Raw genomic sequence first — 15,091 nt, 5'->3', positions numbered from 1 at the left:
TTTTGCAAAATTAGCCTCAAAGTTGCTACAAGATCCCTTTGTATAGTGCTAATGTGGTTATGTCTGAATTCTACCCCAAAGGTTTGAGAAAGTGATGGGGCTTGGTTTGCTTAGTCACCCACCATTTTGGAAATTCTGCAGCCACCATTTTGAGAGCCAATGCCCTTCTATTGCTGGACCTTCCATGCCTCAGCTTCTAATAGGATAATGATGTCTTAAGGGATGCAGTGTCCCTTCCACTGGCGGCATCCATTCAGAAAGGGCATGTGTCCTGTATTACCAGATTAGGACAAAAGGATGTGGAACGGGCTGGAATTGGTGCTTGGTACCACTGCAGAGCTGCCCAACGAAAGGGCAATTAAACCTCCCTAAATTTAACTGGCTGAAGCAAAGATTTCTCGATAGATTGCTGATTTTAAGATGTTAGGTATCACATTCTCCCTCAGGAAATAATGTATTAAATGCGCCCAAAAAAAGGCCCTCATGATTTCTGGATTATACCAGTGTTATAAGCAAATGGTATTCCCAAACCAGTTGTTGGAACAACACCCTCGTAGATTTGATGTCAAAGGCTTTCATGGCTGGCATCCATAGTTTCTTGTGGCTTTTTTTGGGCTATGAGGCTGTGCTCTAGAAGAGTTTATTCCTGACATTTCGCCAGCAGTTGTTTCTCAGAAGATGCCAGCCACAGCTGTTGGCAAATCATTGGGAATAAACTCTTCTAGAACACGGTCTCATAGCCCCCAAAACCCTCGTAGATTACTTTGAGGGAGGATTATGGGGTAGGGTTGCCAGGTCTTGGTGTGATCCTGACTGCTCAGTTTTCATGGATCATCTCCCAATTTTGGTGGGCTCAGCTCTGGTCAAGAAGAAAAGGCGCTATGTGCAAATCTCCAGCTCACTTTGTAAAGCAGCACCTTAGTACAATTGGCAAAATGTCATGGGCTTCTTGCTCCAACATGCAAAGACTCCCAAAGGGATCAAGGTCTTTCCTTGGATTACATTTCATTTTGATTCACTGCAAAATATAGCGGCGTATTTTTAGGTCAGGTTTCCCAGTTCCAAGGCCGCAGGGGTTTTAATATTGTCTCTGGACCGTGAACCTGGTTATATTCCAGCCCCTGACTAGTAATTTAGATAGCCTTATCACAAAGTGATTAAAACTCCTAATAGATTATTTCATTTAACTGCCCAGTTAAATGCGCCAAACCAGGATGAACCTTCAGAATAAGTATCCCGTGTTCATTCTGTTCTGCCAGTGCTTGGTTGAAAAGCTTTGCTTTTGAGAAAAGGATATAAATTTAAAGGGATTTCAGGGTATAGATTTGAACAATACCATACACATGTTGCAATTGTCTAGGGCTCCTCAGGTCTTTTAAAATTATATTTCCATACTTTTATTCATTTATGGTTGCAGTGTGCTTTCAAGTACTAATGCTATTTCCCTACAAGAGCAAAGGCTCCTGTTACAAAGCGTTTGCTTAAGCTTAGCCCCAAGCCTGTTGCTGATGAATATTGCATAGAGTTTGCATTTGAATTATTAATTGGTAGGTTAAGAATTTAAGGACTGGGAGAAAAGGCAGTTGGAAGAAGCCATTCGTAAACGAAGGACAAGCACGTTGGTCCTCATCATTTAGGAGCTTGAACTGGGGATGATGATGAAGACAACACATCATGCCCATATTGCTCCCTTGGGCGCAGGGAGGGCATCGTTCATTCCTTGTATTCCAGCATGCATCTCCCATCTTGGTTACCAACCCTGCAGTTGGAAATTATTAGGAAAAAACAGCAGAGGTCTAACCCAGGTGAGTTTATTTCTATCAATCCACTTTATTCTTCATCTAATGTGCCAGATTCACTGTACACTCCAAATTTGCAGAGGAGAAACTGAGGCTAAAAGAGGCTTCTTTCTCCAAGCCCTCTTCAGCAAATGGGTGACTAAACCTGGTAAATAATAATAATAATAATAATAATAATAATACATTTTATTTATATACCGCTTTTCCAAAAAGATCAAAGCGGTTTACATAGAGTTTAAAACCAAATACAAAACACAGCATAAAATAGATAAAACGAAGAGCACTAAATACAATAGACAAATCTAAAAACAATCATTCAATCAATCAATAGAGTGAGGTAGAGAGTCAATGGGATCAGAGTACACAACTTCATTTTCCAGGGGGGAAGGCTTGACAGAAGAGGAAGGTTTTAAGCCTCTTTTTAAATGTTTCCAGGGGGGTGATAAGAAGGAGCTCGTCGGGAAGACTATTCCAGATTTGTGGGGCCGCTACTAAGAAGGCCATCTGGGAAGTAATAACATATTTAGAAGGTGGAATTTCCAACAAGTTCTTCCCGGTTGTTCTGAGTGTGCGGGGCGGATTATATGGGGAGATGTGGTCCCTCAAGTAACTCGGGCCCAAGCCATGTAGGGCTTTATAGGTAATAACCAACACCTTGTATTGCGCTCGTAAGCAAATGGGCAGCCAGTGCAGATCTTTCAGAACAGGTGTTATATGGTCAAACCTGGACGCACCGGTGACAAATTTGGCTGCCATATTTTGTACTAACTGAAGCTTCCGAGCTTGGTACAAGGGTTGCCCCATGTAGAGCACATTACAGAAATCCAAGTGAGAGGTTACCAGAGCATGTACCACTGTTTCAAGGTCCCTTTGGCCCAGGTAGGGTCGCAGTTGGCGTATCAACCGAAGTTGATAGCAAGCACTTCTGACTGTTGCATCTACTTGAGATGTCAATTGCAGGGACGAGTCCAGAAGTACTCCTAAGCTGCGAACTTCGTCTTTTAGGGGAAGTGTGACCCCATTCAGGACCAGTGGACAAATTTCCTTTCCCGGTCCTGGGGAACCTATCACCAGTACTTCCGTTTTCTCTGCATTCAAATGGTTATGAGATTTTTACAGCCATTAATGGCATGGTCTACCACAAAATCCTGATATTCAATACCAAGATCAGAGCACAGTATTTTTGCTGCCCTTTTTGTGCCAAATACTGAATGCTGAAAAATGCTACTCAGGTGATATAGTGTTGGCTTTCACGATGCTTTAGTCACAGCATTTAGTCCCTCTTTTTCCAAACCTTGCTTTGGAAAACATGACAATCTTTAACATCTGGATAAAATATAACAAAATTCACAATCCCCCAAACGGCAGTGCGTTTATGGGGCCAACTAGAAAGCACAAAATACATCATGCATACTTTTCAAGGCCTATGACTCTAACGTTGTCACTTCCTTTCTCTGGTGTGATTTTTAACATCATTCCCTGATGAAGAAGCCAGTGTCGCTCCAAAAGCTTGCATGATATATGTTATTTGTAGTTGGTCTAATGAAGGCATCATTTTGTGTAGTAGGGATTTTGTTGCATTTTGCTACATTTGAATTCAAAGACAAAGCTCTGTTAGTCTCGAAAAACAGTGCGCAAAGAGATCTTGCAGCATCTTTGAGACTAACGGAAAGAAAAAAGCTGTTAGCATGAAATTTTCCAAATGCATCTAAGGAAGTCGACTCAAGTCGAACAGCTCCTTTCTTTCAATTAGTCTCAAAGGTGCTACAAGATCCCTTTGCACAATAATCTTGTACAGAGGGTCCTTGATATCCGTTGGGGTTTGGTTCCAGGACCCTGCGTGAATGCCAAAATCTGTAGATGTTCAAGTCCCATTAAATACAATGGATAGCAATATGGTAACCCTAATATCAAAAGGCAAAACCAAGGCTTGCTTTTTGGAATATTCTTTGGAATATTTTCATGCCATGCACGCTTGAATCTATGGATAAAGAATCTGTGGATATGGAAGGCCTACTATACCAGTCATTCTCACCAATTCAGATTTCCCCCCCTTCTTTATTATTATTATTTTTAAATAAACAGAACAGGGACCAAATCCACAACGTTGAAGGCTGGAAGAATGCAAAGCTTCCCAGCTTACCGCTTCCTGTGCCACCGGTTCAGCCTAAAGGTAGCAGAAACCCGAATGCCCATTCTTCCAATACTAAGTCAAGGGACAGCTTGGGAGGAAAATACACCTATCTTCATTTCTCCAGCCCTGTTCAGCTCGCTGTGAAGCCTTCTCCTTGCAAGCCCAGGCATGGCTTCCCACCTGGTTCCCAACGACATGGCCTCCTGGCAGCCCACAGGTCCTTGGTTAACCCCACCATCCAGAATTTCATGGTCAACGGGATGACTTGTGCACCATCCTTGCTACCCCAGATTCGAAGACCCAAGACAGAGATCCACGTTTATGTCCCAAATGGGAAAGAGAACACAGATGTCGAGTCACTGGATGAAGGCTTCTTGGAAGAGACCGATAACAGGTCAAGTACACTCAGCCTGCGGGATTCTGGTTTCTGAATTCCACTGTAGCTACTGGGAATGGGATGCAGGATGAAATGGAAAGAAATCTTTTTGGGGTAACTTGATTTGCGGGATTCTGGTTTCTGAATTCCACTGTAACTGCCACAAATGGGATGCAGGATGAAATGGAAAGAAATCATTTTGGGATAACTTGGTTCAGGGTGATGCAGACTGAGGTGACACCAACCCTAGTGATGCCACTGACTTGGTTCATAGCTCTGAATCCTGTCGAGTGCTCAAAATATTATTTTATCCAAATAATCCTGTAACTTCTGCTGAGTTCCTACCCTCCAACTGTCCTGATCTGGCAGGAACAGTTCCGCTTCATCTTCTGCTGTTCCACTTTTCATGGCAGCCTTGAACATGTCCAACTTTCTCTCTACTTTCTTTCTCTTTGTGGCATTTTTGGTAGTTTAAGAGTCCCTTGGCCATTCTGGGGTGGAAAATTGTCCCCATAACCTTTCCCATTTCTCTGTCTTTACGCTCTCTTTCCCAAAAATGCTCCAAGTACTCTGCAAACAAATAAATTTTGAGCGTATTAGACGGCAAGTGGGGAAAACTTCATATTACTGAAATTACAGAATTGTAATGCCATCATAGTTCTGTATTCAGTCTGTAATTTCTGACATCGCGGAACTGTAATGTCATGATGAGAGCCAGCATAGTGGTTTGAGTGCTGGACTAGGACAATGGGAGACCAGGGTTCGAATCCTGGCTTTGGCCATGGAAGCCAAGCTTGGGCATGCCACACTCTCTCAGGCTCAAGGGGAAGGCAAGGGCAAACTCTGTCTGAACAAATCTTGCCAAGAAAACCCCTTAGGGTCGCCATAGATTGGAAATGACTTGAAGGCACACCACACACACAAATATGCAAGGATTAAGCCATTAGACAGCAATTCCATTGAGCAAGAAACCATTAAACATGAGCATTTCATTGAACACTACGGTTCATCCCACCCCTTTTTGAATGGCTGCATAGGCTGTCGTCTTGCAAAAAACGTTGATCAGTAGAGTTTACTTCTGAGTAAACACAATATTGCTTTGTTAGTTTGATAGACTTGTCTCAGATGGGCATACCACTAAAGTTATCAGCTCCCTTGAGTCTTATCTTGGAACACCAGTCAGCCCATAGTCGACGTTTTTTGAAATGCCTTTTAGATGGTGACCTTTGTCGCTGCCAGCAGCTTTCCTGTTTGTTCACGCTCAAAGTTCATGCGGGAGAAATGTGGCAACGCTGCTGATGCAAAACCATCCATCCAACCTTTAGCGTGCGCAAAACCAGTTACGCCTGTTGGACTTTTTTTTTGGTCAGCCCTTTGGCATTGTTTTCCTTTGCTTCATCCTTTCGATCCTTTGCTACACGCCCCTAAGTTTTGCCCTCAACTTATCCGTGGGTCATATCAAAATCCATAATTTTGGGCCCCCAAACCTGCCCTCGACTTATACATGAGGTCAAGTTTTGGTGGCATTTTATGGGACGCTTTCTAGTGCAGAACATTCAAAATGTTTTTGTTTCTTTATGCAAGGCTTGGCGCTGTTGTTTCATTTCCACATGTACATAGTGTTTGCTGAAACTTGTTGAACTGCCCTTCATGTTTGGGGGCTCATCCTTGTTCTTTCCATGCGATTTCCACCTCTGTTAAAGTAGTAATGATGAAGGAACTTGGCTAACCAAAGCATACCTGTTTATACCGATCCACTTTCTCTTTGCCCCCAAAGTGTGAGGTTCGGCTGCTGTCACACTCCAGAAATAATGCAGTTTGACGCCCCTTTTAACTGTCATGGCTCCATGCTATGGAATCCTGGGATTTGCAGTTTGTTGTGGTACCAGAGCTCTCTGACAGAGAAGGCAAAAACGTCTCTCCAAACTACAAAACCAAGCAGGTAATGGGGTGTGAAACTGCACTATTTCCAGTGAATTTCCTTACTCTGTGGGGACTACAGATCTGTTTACTAGGTCTAGCATCATCATCGTATTTATATGTTTGTGGCACAATGTCCATTACAAAATATTACAAAAGCACGCTGACAAGAAAAGTAGTTCTAGCATCCTTGGTCCAAAACACACTGCAGAAATCATTCAGTTTGAGACCGCTGTAACTTCTCTGGCTCCATGCTAGGGAATTCTGGGAACTGTAGTTTTGGGAGAGCTCTTATATGAAAATATGCTGGTTACTTTCAGACTGTGATCCGTATGTTACCCATAAAAGAGCCTTATTTGCTAAAGCTTGCAAAAAGTATACATGTTTCCTATCTGAATGATATTGCTATAGATTGTGTAGGGGACTCACTCATATGATGTTTCTATTGATATAAATGAAGAAGTATAGGTTGTATAAGTATGTCTTTCTTTTTTTACTGGATTTTATTGTGGTTTTACTCTCTTGGAGTTGTAATGACTTTTAGTCAAATACAATAAATGACTGACTGATTGACTGACTGTGATGTCTCTTTTCATGGCATCCTTTTCTAGTTTTCAAACAGTGGCCTATGGGGAATCATTGAGGGATACTTGCCCATAGAGGATCATTGGGGAATAGTTGCCGATAGGGGATCATTGGGGAAATATTGTACTTGCCCATAGAGACTCAATGAAGGATATTTGCCCATACGGATACATTGGGGAATACTTGCCCATAGAAGATCATTGAGGGATACTTGCCTATAGAGAATCATTGGAGAATACTTGCAAATAGGGAATCATCAGGGAATACTTGCCTAAAGGGACTCATTGGGTAATGCTTGCCTATAGAGAAACATTGGGAAATATTTGCTTATCGAGAATAATTGGAGAATACCTGCCTATAGAGAATCATTGAGTAATACTTGCCCATAGAGGATCATTGGGGAATATTTGCCCATAGGGAATCATTAGGGAATATTTGCCCATAGGGAATCATTAGGGAATATTTGCCCATAGGGAATCATTAGGGAATATTTGCCCATAGGGAATCATTAGGGAATATTTGCCCATAGGGAATCATTAGGGAATATTTGCCCATAGGGAATCATTAGGGAATATTTGCCCATAGGGAATCATTAGGGAATACGTGCTCATAGAGAATCATTGGAGAACACTTGGCCATAGATAATCAGAGGGATAGTTGCCTGTGGGGAATCATTGGGGAAGACTTGCTCATAGGGAATCAATGGAGGATACCGTACTTACCCATAGAGACTCAATGGGGAATATTTGCCTATAGAGAATCATTGGGGAACACTTGCCCATAGAGAATCATTGAGGGATATCTGCCCATAGAGAATCTTTGAAGGATACTTGCCCATAGAGCCTTAATGGAGAATATCTGCCCATAGGGAATCATTGGGGAACACATGCCCATAAAGAATCATTGAGGAATACTTTCATTGGGAGGATACTCTACTTGCCCATAGAGGGTCTCGATGGAAAATATTTACCCATAGGGATACACTGGGGAACACTTGCCCATAGCAAATCATTGGGGGACACTTCCCCTTGAGGAATCATTGGAGAATACTTGCAACTAGTAATCCCCCCTGTGCTTCTCTATGGGCAAGCACTGCCTTTGGTTGTGAACTGGAGGATTGCTGCAGTGTGCTTTCTGAACCTGGGCCTCCAGAGAGGGGCTTTGCAATTGCAATTGCAACTGCATTTGCAAATTGCAATTGCAACTGCATTTGCAAATTGCAATTGCAACTCCTGCTGCCAGCAGAAAGCAACGCCCAAGGCGTGGTTGCAAAAGGAAAAGCATGCTTTCTCCTCCTCCTGTCCTTCCTGCAGCTCTTTCTGTTCTCTCCTCCTCCTGCTGCCTTGGAAAGGAGCTGGAGAGGGAGCCATGGCGCTGCTGTTCTCAGCCCTCCGCCTTTTGCTAGGCCTTTTCTTTTCTGCCTGCGGGCTCCTGAAGCTCACCGACCGCTTCTCCGCAGAGCTCCACTTGCAGCTGGTGGGTGCAGGATCTGGGCCTTTTGCAACAGGGGGGCCTTCTGGGTGCAGTTGTGCATATGCTTTTGCATGCCAGGGAGGCAGGCAGGCAAGGAGGGAGAGGGGCAAGGAGGCCCCCCTGCTTGCAATAAATAGCAACAACAATAATAGCAGCCATAGTAATGGTTGCATTGGAGAGGTTGCATTGGAGACTTTGGCAGTCGCTTTGCATGGCAGGGTTTTGCCTTACCTTTGCATTGGAGAGGTTTGAATGGGAGAGAATGCCCTGGGAAGGGGGAGTTTTGCATCATCAGGTGGGCATTTGGAGAGTTTGGCATTGGAGAGAATGCCTGGGAGAGCTTGGCATTGCAGATGCACTGAAGAGTGTTGCTTTACATTTACATTGGATAGTTTTGCATTAGGTTGGCATTGGGGAATCTTGCATTATTGGTTTGGCATTTGGGGAGGCTTGGATTAGAGAGCATGCCTGGGAGAGTTTTGCATTAGATTTGCATTAGTTTAGCATTAGATTGGCTATTGGAGAGTTTTGCAATGGAGAGATTTGTATTGGAGAGAATGCCTTGGAGAGTTTTGCATTTGGCATTGAGGAGGAGTTTAGTGGTGGAGAGGCTTGCAGTTGCATTAGAGTTGCATTGGAGAACTTTGCATTAGATTTGCATTGGAGAGATTTGCATTAGGGAGACAGCTCAGGCCTCATCCGCACAGCAGAAATAATCCGGGTTTGACCCCGCTTTAACTTCTATAACTCAGTGAGACGGAATGCTGGGAGTTGTAGTTTGTTGTGGCAGCAGCTCTTTGCATTGGAGAGTGCCTCCTTTGCACAGAGTCTCCTTCTTTGGAGATGTCTAAACAAACGAACTCTATGAACAAGTTTGCTCTCTGCCCAAGTGTCCAATTTCAGTTCACTTTTTGGGGCATGTGTTTTGCTGAGAAATGCAAACAGATCAATGGTGAATGTTTGCTCACACTGCAGCAGTTCATTCTTGGAGGGGGTGCATTGTGTGTGTTGCATTTCTTGTGGCTGTGAATGCCACACAGGGTCTGTTTGCTTGCAAACAGAGATCACATCTGGCATCTTTTTTTCCTCCGCCCCCATTGTGTGCAACGGTTTTGGGCGCCAAAGGTTTTGAATTTGAGATTGGAAAGTGTTGCCAGGTTTTTTTGTTTGTTTGTTTTGCTTTGCCTTTTGCCAACTTTGGAAGCATTTTTTTTAAAAAAGAGTGCATTGGAGAGAAAGTTTCCTTCTTTGCAAAGCTGAAGGGAGAGATTTTCAATGCAACTGTTTTAAATGCACTGTTTTAAACTGATGCAGTTGATGTAAAAAAAAATGACAGAGTGGGTTTCTTTTTAGAAGGGTATCAAGAAAGGCTGAGGCTTCATTCATTATCTGGAACTCTGAAATATTCCAAGATAGATAGATAGATAGATAGATAGATAGGATGGCTGAGATTGTGACACCTTTGCTTTCTGATGGTTCAATATGCACAAACTTGGTTTCATGCACAAAACGATTAAAATGTATAAAATCAGGCTATGTGCGCAAGGCATTAATGAAACAAATGAATGTCGTGCTTAGTTAGACTTGAGTCCTATCTGTGAGATGGCGCATTATATTGTATATGTGTTCTGAAATCTGAATATATACATAGACATTTACATGTGTATATATGAATGTGTGTGTGTGTGTGTGTGTATATATATATATATATGCATATATGTACATGTACAAATTATATATGTATATATGTATATACACACATATATGTTTATACACATACATATATAACACATGTGTGTATATATATGTGTGTATAAAGATATACAGTGGGCCCTTACCTTACGTGGGGGATCTGTTCCGGACTCCCCCCCCCCCCCCCGGCATAAGGCAAAAAGTGCATGTGTTTGAGCCCCATTGAATATAATGGGGTGCGCAGGCATGCACGCCATTCATTCCATTACTGCGCAGCTTAGCGTAAGCTGAAAGTTGCATATAGTGCATCTGCGTATGGCGTGGGCTCATTGTATATGCATATATATATATATATATATACACACACATACACACACATACACACACATACATACACACATGTTTGTACAACACACACATACTGTACATATATACATACATATATACACATGCACTCAGCCTCAGGGGACGTTAATGGCAAACCTCCTCTGAACAAAATTTGGCAAGAAAACTCTATGGTAGGTTTAATAAAAATAAATAAAACCTATTATTATTAGGTTCACCTTAGGATTGCCATAAGTTGGAAATGACTTGAAGGCACATAACAACAACACAACAATTAAAGGGATAGAAGTCTTCTCCAGCTTTTGGTCTGACAATCTTTCTTGCCTTTCTTATACAGTGGGCCCTTGTTATCTGCTGGGGTTTGGTTCCAGGTTCCCCTGTGGATAATAAAATCCGTGGGTGCTCAAGTCCCATTAAATACAACAGCATAGCAAAATGGTGTTCCTTATATAAAATGGAAAATCGGGGTTTGCTATCTGGAATTTATACTTTTTGGGGGGAATATTTTCAAACCATGGGTGCTTGAATCCATGGATTTAAAAAATCTGTAGATAAGGAGGGCTGACTGTATTTACCAAACATATCTTTTTTTCCCTTTTTCTGTTTCCAGAAATCCCAGTTTGTCCAGTTTGCGGATGTTTTCCCCCTGAAAGACTTTGGGTACAAGCCGGAGCCGGTCCGTTACTTGGAAATAGTGGGCTGGATAGAAGTCGTGGCAGGTTTCCTCTTGGCCTTCGGTCCTCAGCTGCTCCAGGAGATCAGCAATTTTGTCCTCACCATTGTCATGATTGGTAAAATAATAATAATAATAATAATAATAATAATAATAATAATAATAATAATATAGTAATATTTTTTATGTATATATCCCGCCTCTTCCAAGGTTCGAAGCGGGATTACAGCATTAAAATAACACAATACAATTGAACAATCAATAAAATACTAATGCTGAATTATGCATCCCTATTAGCATTGGACGGTGAGTCTGGAGACCTGGGTGCAAATCAGGGCTGGGGAGTAGGAGTAAAGGAATAAGTGGTTTTTACAAGAGTAGGAGTAGGAATAAGGAGTAGCAAAATATATTTGTTATTCCTTATTCCTTTTATTATATTGTACATGCAAACAGTTTAGAAATGGGTCCTGTTTCCAAGATACCTCATTATGAGTATGCAAATATTCCAAAATCCAAAAAATCCTTTCAAAATTCAAAACACTTTTGGTCCCAACCATTTTAGATAAGAGGAAAGCCAGCATGGGTAGTGGTTTGAGACTTGGACTATGACTCTGGAGATCCAGGATTCAGTGCTCAGCTTGGTCATAAAACCCACTAGATGACCATGGGCAAGTCACACTCTCTCAGCCTAATGGGGAGGCAATGGCAAACCCCTCGGAAGAAAACTGCCAAGAAAATCCCATGATAGGTTTACCTAAAGGTGGACGTAAGTTGGAAATGACTTGAAGGAACACAAACAACAACAGTTTTAGATAAGAGAGACCCAACTTGTAGTTCAGTTTTATTGTCAGCTACATATTTTCTCAGCTGCATTGGGAAGGATGCGACTTAAAGGATGGCATAGGCATTCATGTAGGTAAATAGCATTACAGTAGTTCCTAAAATGCAAGAGCAGGCTAGAGATTACTGGCATAAGAATGCTGTTTTGCAGGGGATTGTTAGAACGGAAAAATAATGTTCTCTTTCTCTCCCTCTTCTTTCTTTGCAGGTGCCATCTACACGCTGTTGGTTTTGAAAGAACCCATCGCCATGTGCGCTCCGGCCACTGTCTGCTTGGGTCTGCTGCTTCTTCTCAACATCCGGGGAAGGGGGAGATCTGCCAAGTCAAAATTCGAATGAGGGATTGGGGTCACTTTGGAGGGATAGAGGGCTGGGAAAGGATGCTCTTGAGATGGCAGGAGGGCTCGCTCTCGACCCTTCAGCCTCTCCCTTCCTACTTGTCGATGGGGTAACTTGACTCCTGCTCATGAGTAACCCAAGAAGACTATGGATTTTGAATCGCTCTAAATCAGGGGTGGGCAACTATTGGGTGTTAAGGAGCCATGCCAGCCTCCAAGAGACCTTGGAGGGCTGCACTCTGCAAAATAAATGCACCCCACAATACCACTATATACACTCTAGATGGCATTTTTGCCAGGTATTTGATCCTCTCCAGGCAGTTTCAGGCTCAGAAGAGGCCTTTTTTAAGCAACAGCAAGTGAACAAGTCAACTTGCGTGCCATTTCTTGTCAAAAAAAGGTGATGCCTGGGTTTATAACAGTGCAGATGGGGCCAAAATGGTGAAAATGTTCCCTGCACTTAGTAGAGGGCATTTGGAAGCAATTGTTTTGGACCCTACAAGGCTTGGGGGTCCACCAAAACAGCTCTGGAAGCCATATGTATTCCATGGGCCGCATCTTCCCCACTTCTCTTTTCAGTCAATATAACATTCTTTTTCTTTGTAGACCTGGAGAGAGGCTTTAACTTCTCAGCGAAAAGAGTCACATGTGGATTTCATAGTTCAGGCCAAGTTGGTTGAACATTGAAATGTGCATAGCTTTTATCTTATCCTTTTTTTTTGCAAATTGCTTGACAGACCCTTCTGCAGACTGGATTGAACTGCTGTAAAGAAACAACTTTGATAGCGACCCTGTTTATAAGTTCTTTGTAAATTGTTTCAGCATGAAATGGCCAGCTTATACATGCCTCACATCTGAATATTGGTGTAAATTGTTTTATTCTCTCAAGAAACCCTGGTTTACACCTTGAGTTTTACACAACTGTCCAGTTGTGATATGTGATCATTTGTGGAATTCATTTCACGTTCTGATTCTCTGTTCACATGCAAAAGTTGAAGGGAATCAGCAACTTCTGGCAAATTTTACAGCTCTTAACTCGTCGCTTTTTTGGACTACAGCTCCCAGAAGTCCCTAGCTGGTGATTTCCAGACGCTCCTAAACAGTCACTTTGGATGCAGCCAAAGAGGCAGTAGGGATCCCTCTGATGTTTTATGATCACAGCTTTACAAATGGTGACAGTCCTTTACTTATGAAATATAGTGGACTCTGTATCTGCTGGGGTTTGGTTACAGGACCCCCCCCCCCCCCATAGATACCAAAATCCATGGATGCTCAATTCCCATTGCATTTAATGGCATCATAAAATGGTGACCCTTATATAAAATGGCAAAAATCAAGATTTTCTTTTTGGAATGTACATTTAAAAAATATTTTCAATCCTTGGATGCTTGAATCTGTGGATAAAAAGTCTGTGGATATGAAGGGCCGACTGTAGAGGTAGAGCCAGTGTGATGTAAGTGGTCTGAGTGCTGGACTATGACCCTGGATACCTGGATTCGATTCCCCCAGCTTGGCCTTGAAACCCACTGGGTGACTTTGGGCAAGTCATATGCTTTTGCCTATTTGCCATGGAAGATCTGCTCTGAACAAAAGGTGCCAAGAAAAACCCACAATAGGGTCACCTTAGGGTGGCCATAAGTCGGAAATGACTTGAAGGCGCACAACGACAATAAAAGGCAGTGCAGACAACTCAGAAGCTGGCAGCATGAGCTTTTGTCGCCAAAAGTCTACTTCCTCAGATGCATAAACTAAAGCTTATGCTTCCAAGTTAGTCTCAGAGGTGCTACAAGATCTCTGTGCATACCAATTCTACAGACTAACATGGCTATATTTTTGAATTCAAACAGTTCATAGTTTGTGCACAGGTCCTACAAGCCTTTTGTTCCCAACCCCCTGCTGTCTCCCTACTGAATTGCCTGCCACCAGAAGACACAATGCCAACATTGTATCTTGTGCATAGCTATGATCCTGTGTCCCTTGTACCCTTCTCCTGATGGCTGTTAAGCCCCATGGTGCATTGGTGGGGCAGTTTAATGGCTGGAAGGCAGATGCAAGAAGTAGAACCAAACAAATTGGGGGTTTGGGGAGCTGTAATCCAAATATATATTTCAAACTGGTCAAGGCTTGCCATGCGATTCTGTCCACTAGTAGGTTTACTCGGACTATTCAGCACTTGGGAACTGGTGGCCTTGCAGATATTGGTGGATTCCAAATCCCATCAGCCCCTGTCACTTTAACCAGTAGTGAGGGATAATGGGAATAGTCACTAATACCTGGAAGCCTACCTCTTTACCAGTCCTCTTTGAAATGCCACCCAAAGCCTGTTCTGTTTGACTTCATCTACTTTGAAAGTATTGCTAGCTACCCGTTTGGTCATCCTTGCCATCTTGTGGTGCTGCCTTTGCTGTGGTTTGAACAGCTGGTGTATTTTTCAGGGGTGTTTATTATTATTATTATCCTTTTGATTTCTCCTAGCGATTTGTATAGATGATTTCAACTGCTGTTTCACTGGTTGTGTTATTTCAGTATTGGTTGTCATTGTTGCTTTTATGGATTCTGTAAGTGGTCTCAGTGGCCAGTACTGGTGGAAAGGCCAAGTAGACTGCAAAAGAAATAAAAATAGCTGGTTGCCGCTGGCACACTGAGACTAGTGTGGTTTTTTAAAAATCGACTCTAGTCGTTCAAACTGCAGGGAAAGAGATAAGAGCCTTTAATCTGGGCTGGATTATCAATGGTTCCATTAGTCCAGTGGCTCTCAGTTTTTCACTTATCGAGGGACCCAGTAGCAAAGGCAAAAGGCACTTCCTAAATCTCACAGTGGGTGCATCTTGACTAGAAATTACACGGTTTGACACCACTTTAAGCGCTGTAGCACCATCCTATGGAAACCTGGGATTTATAGTTTGACAAGGTCTT

The 15,091-nt window shown here is 42.6% G+C and overlaps 1 protein-coding gene across 1 annotated transcript; it reads left to right on the top strand.

Moving 5' to 3' along the window:
- Positions 1-8,162: 8,162 nt before the first annotated feature.
- On the top strand, positions 8,163-14,820 carry LOC149305063 (transmembrane protein 35B-like). Its single transcript, XM_089479070.1, has 3 exons — positions 8,163-8,290; positions 10,935-11,115; positions 12,046-14,820. The coding sequence occupies exons 1-3, from the start codon at positions 8,183-8,185 to the stop codon at positions 12,174-12,176; spliced, it is 420 nt and encodes a 139-aa protein (XP_089335196.1). The 5' UTR covers positions 8,163-8,182; the 3' UTR covers positions 12,177-14,820.
- The last annotated feature ends 271 nt before the right edge of the window (positions 14,821-15,091 follow it).

Source organism: Sceloporus occidentalis, unplaced genomic scaffold (assembly GCF_023333645.1).
Source record: "Sceloporus occidentalis isolate IW3139 unplaced genomic scaffold, rSceOcc1.0.p SCAF_13, whole genome shotgun sequence".
NCBI classification, from domain to species: Eukaryota; Metazoa; Chordata; class Lepidosauria; order Squamata; family Phrynosomatidae; genus Sceloporus; species Sceloporus occidentalis.
Note: the sequence above shows the minus strand (reverse complement) of the source record. Positions and strands in the feature narration are given on the sequence as shown.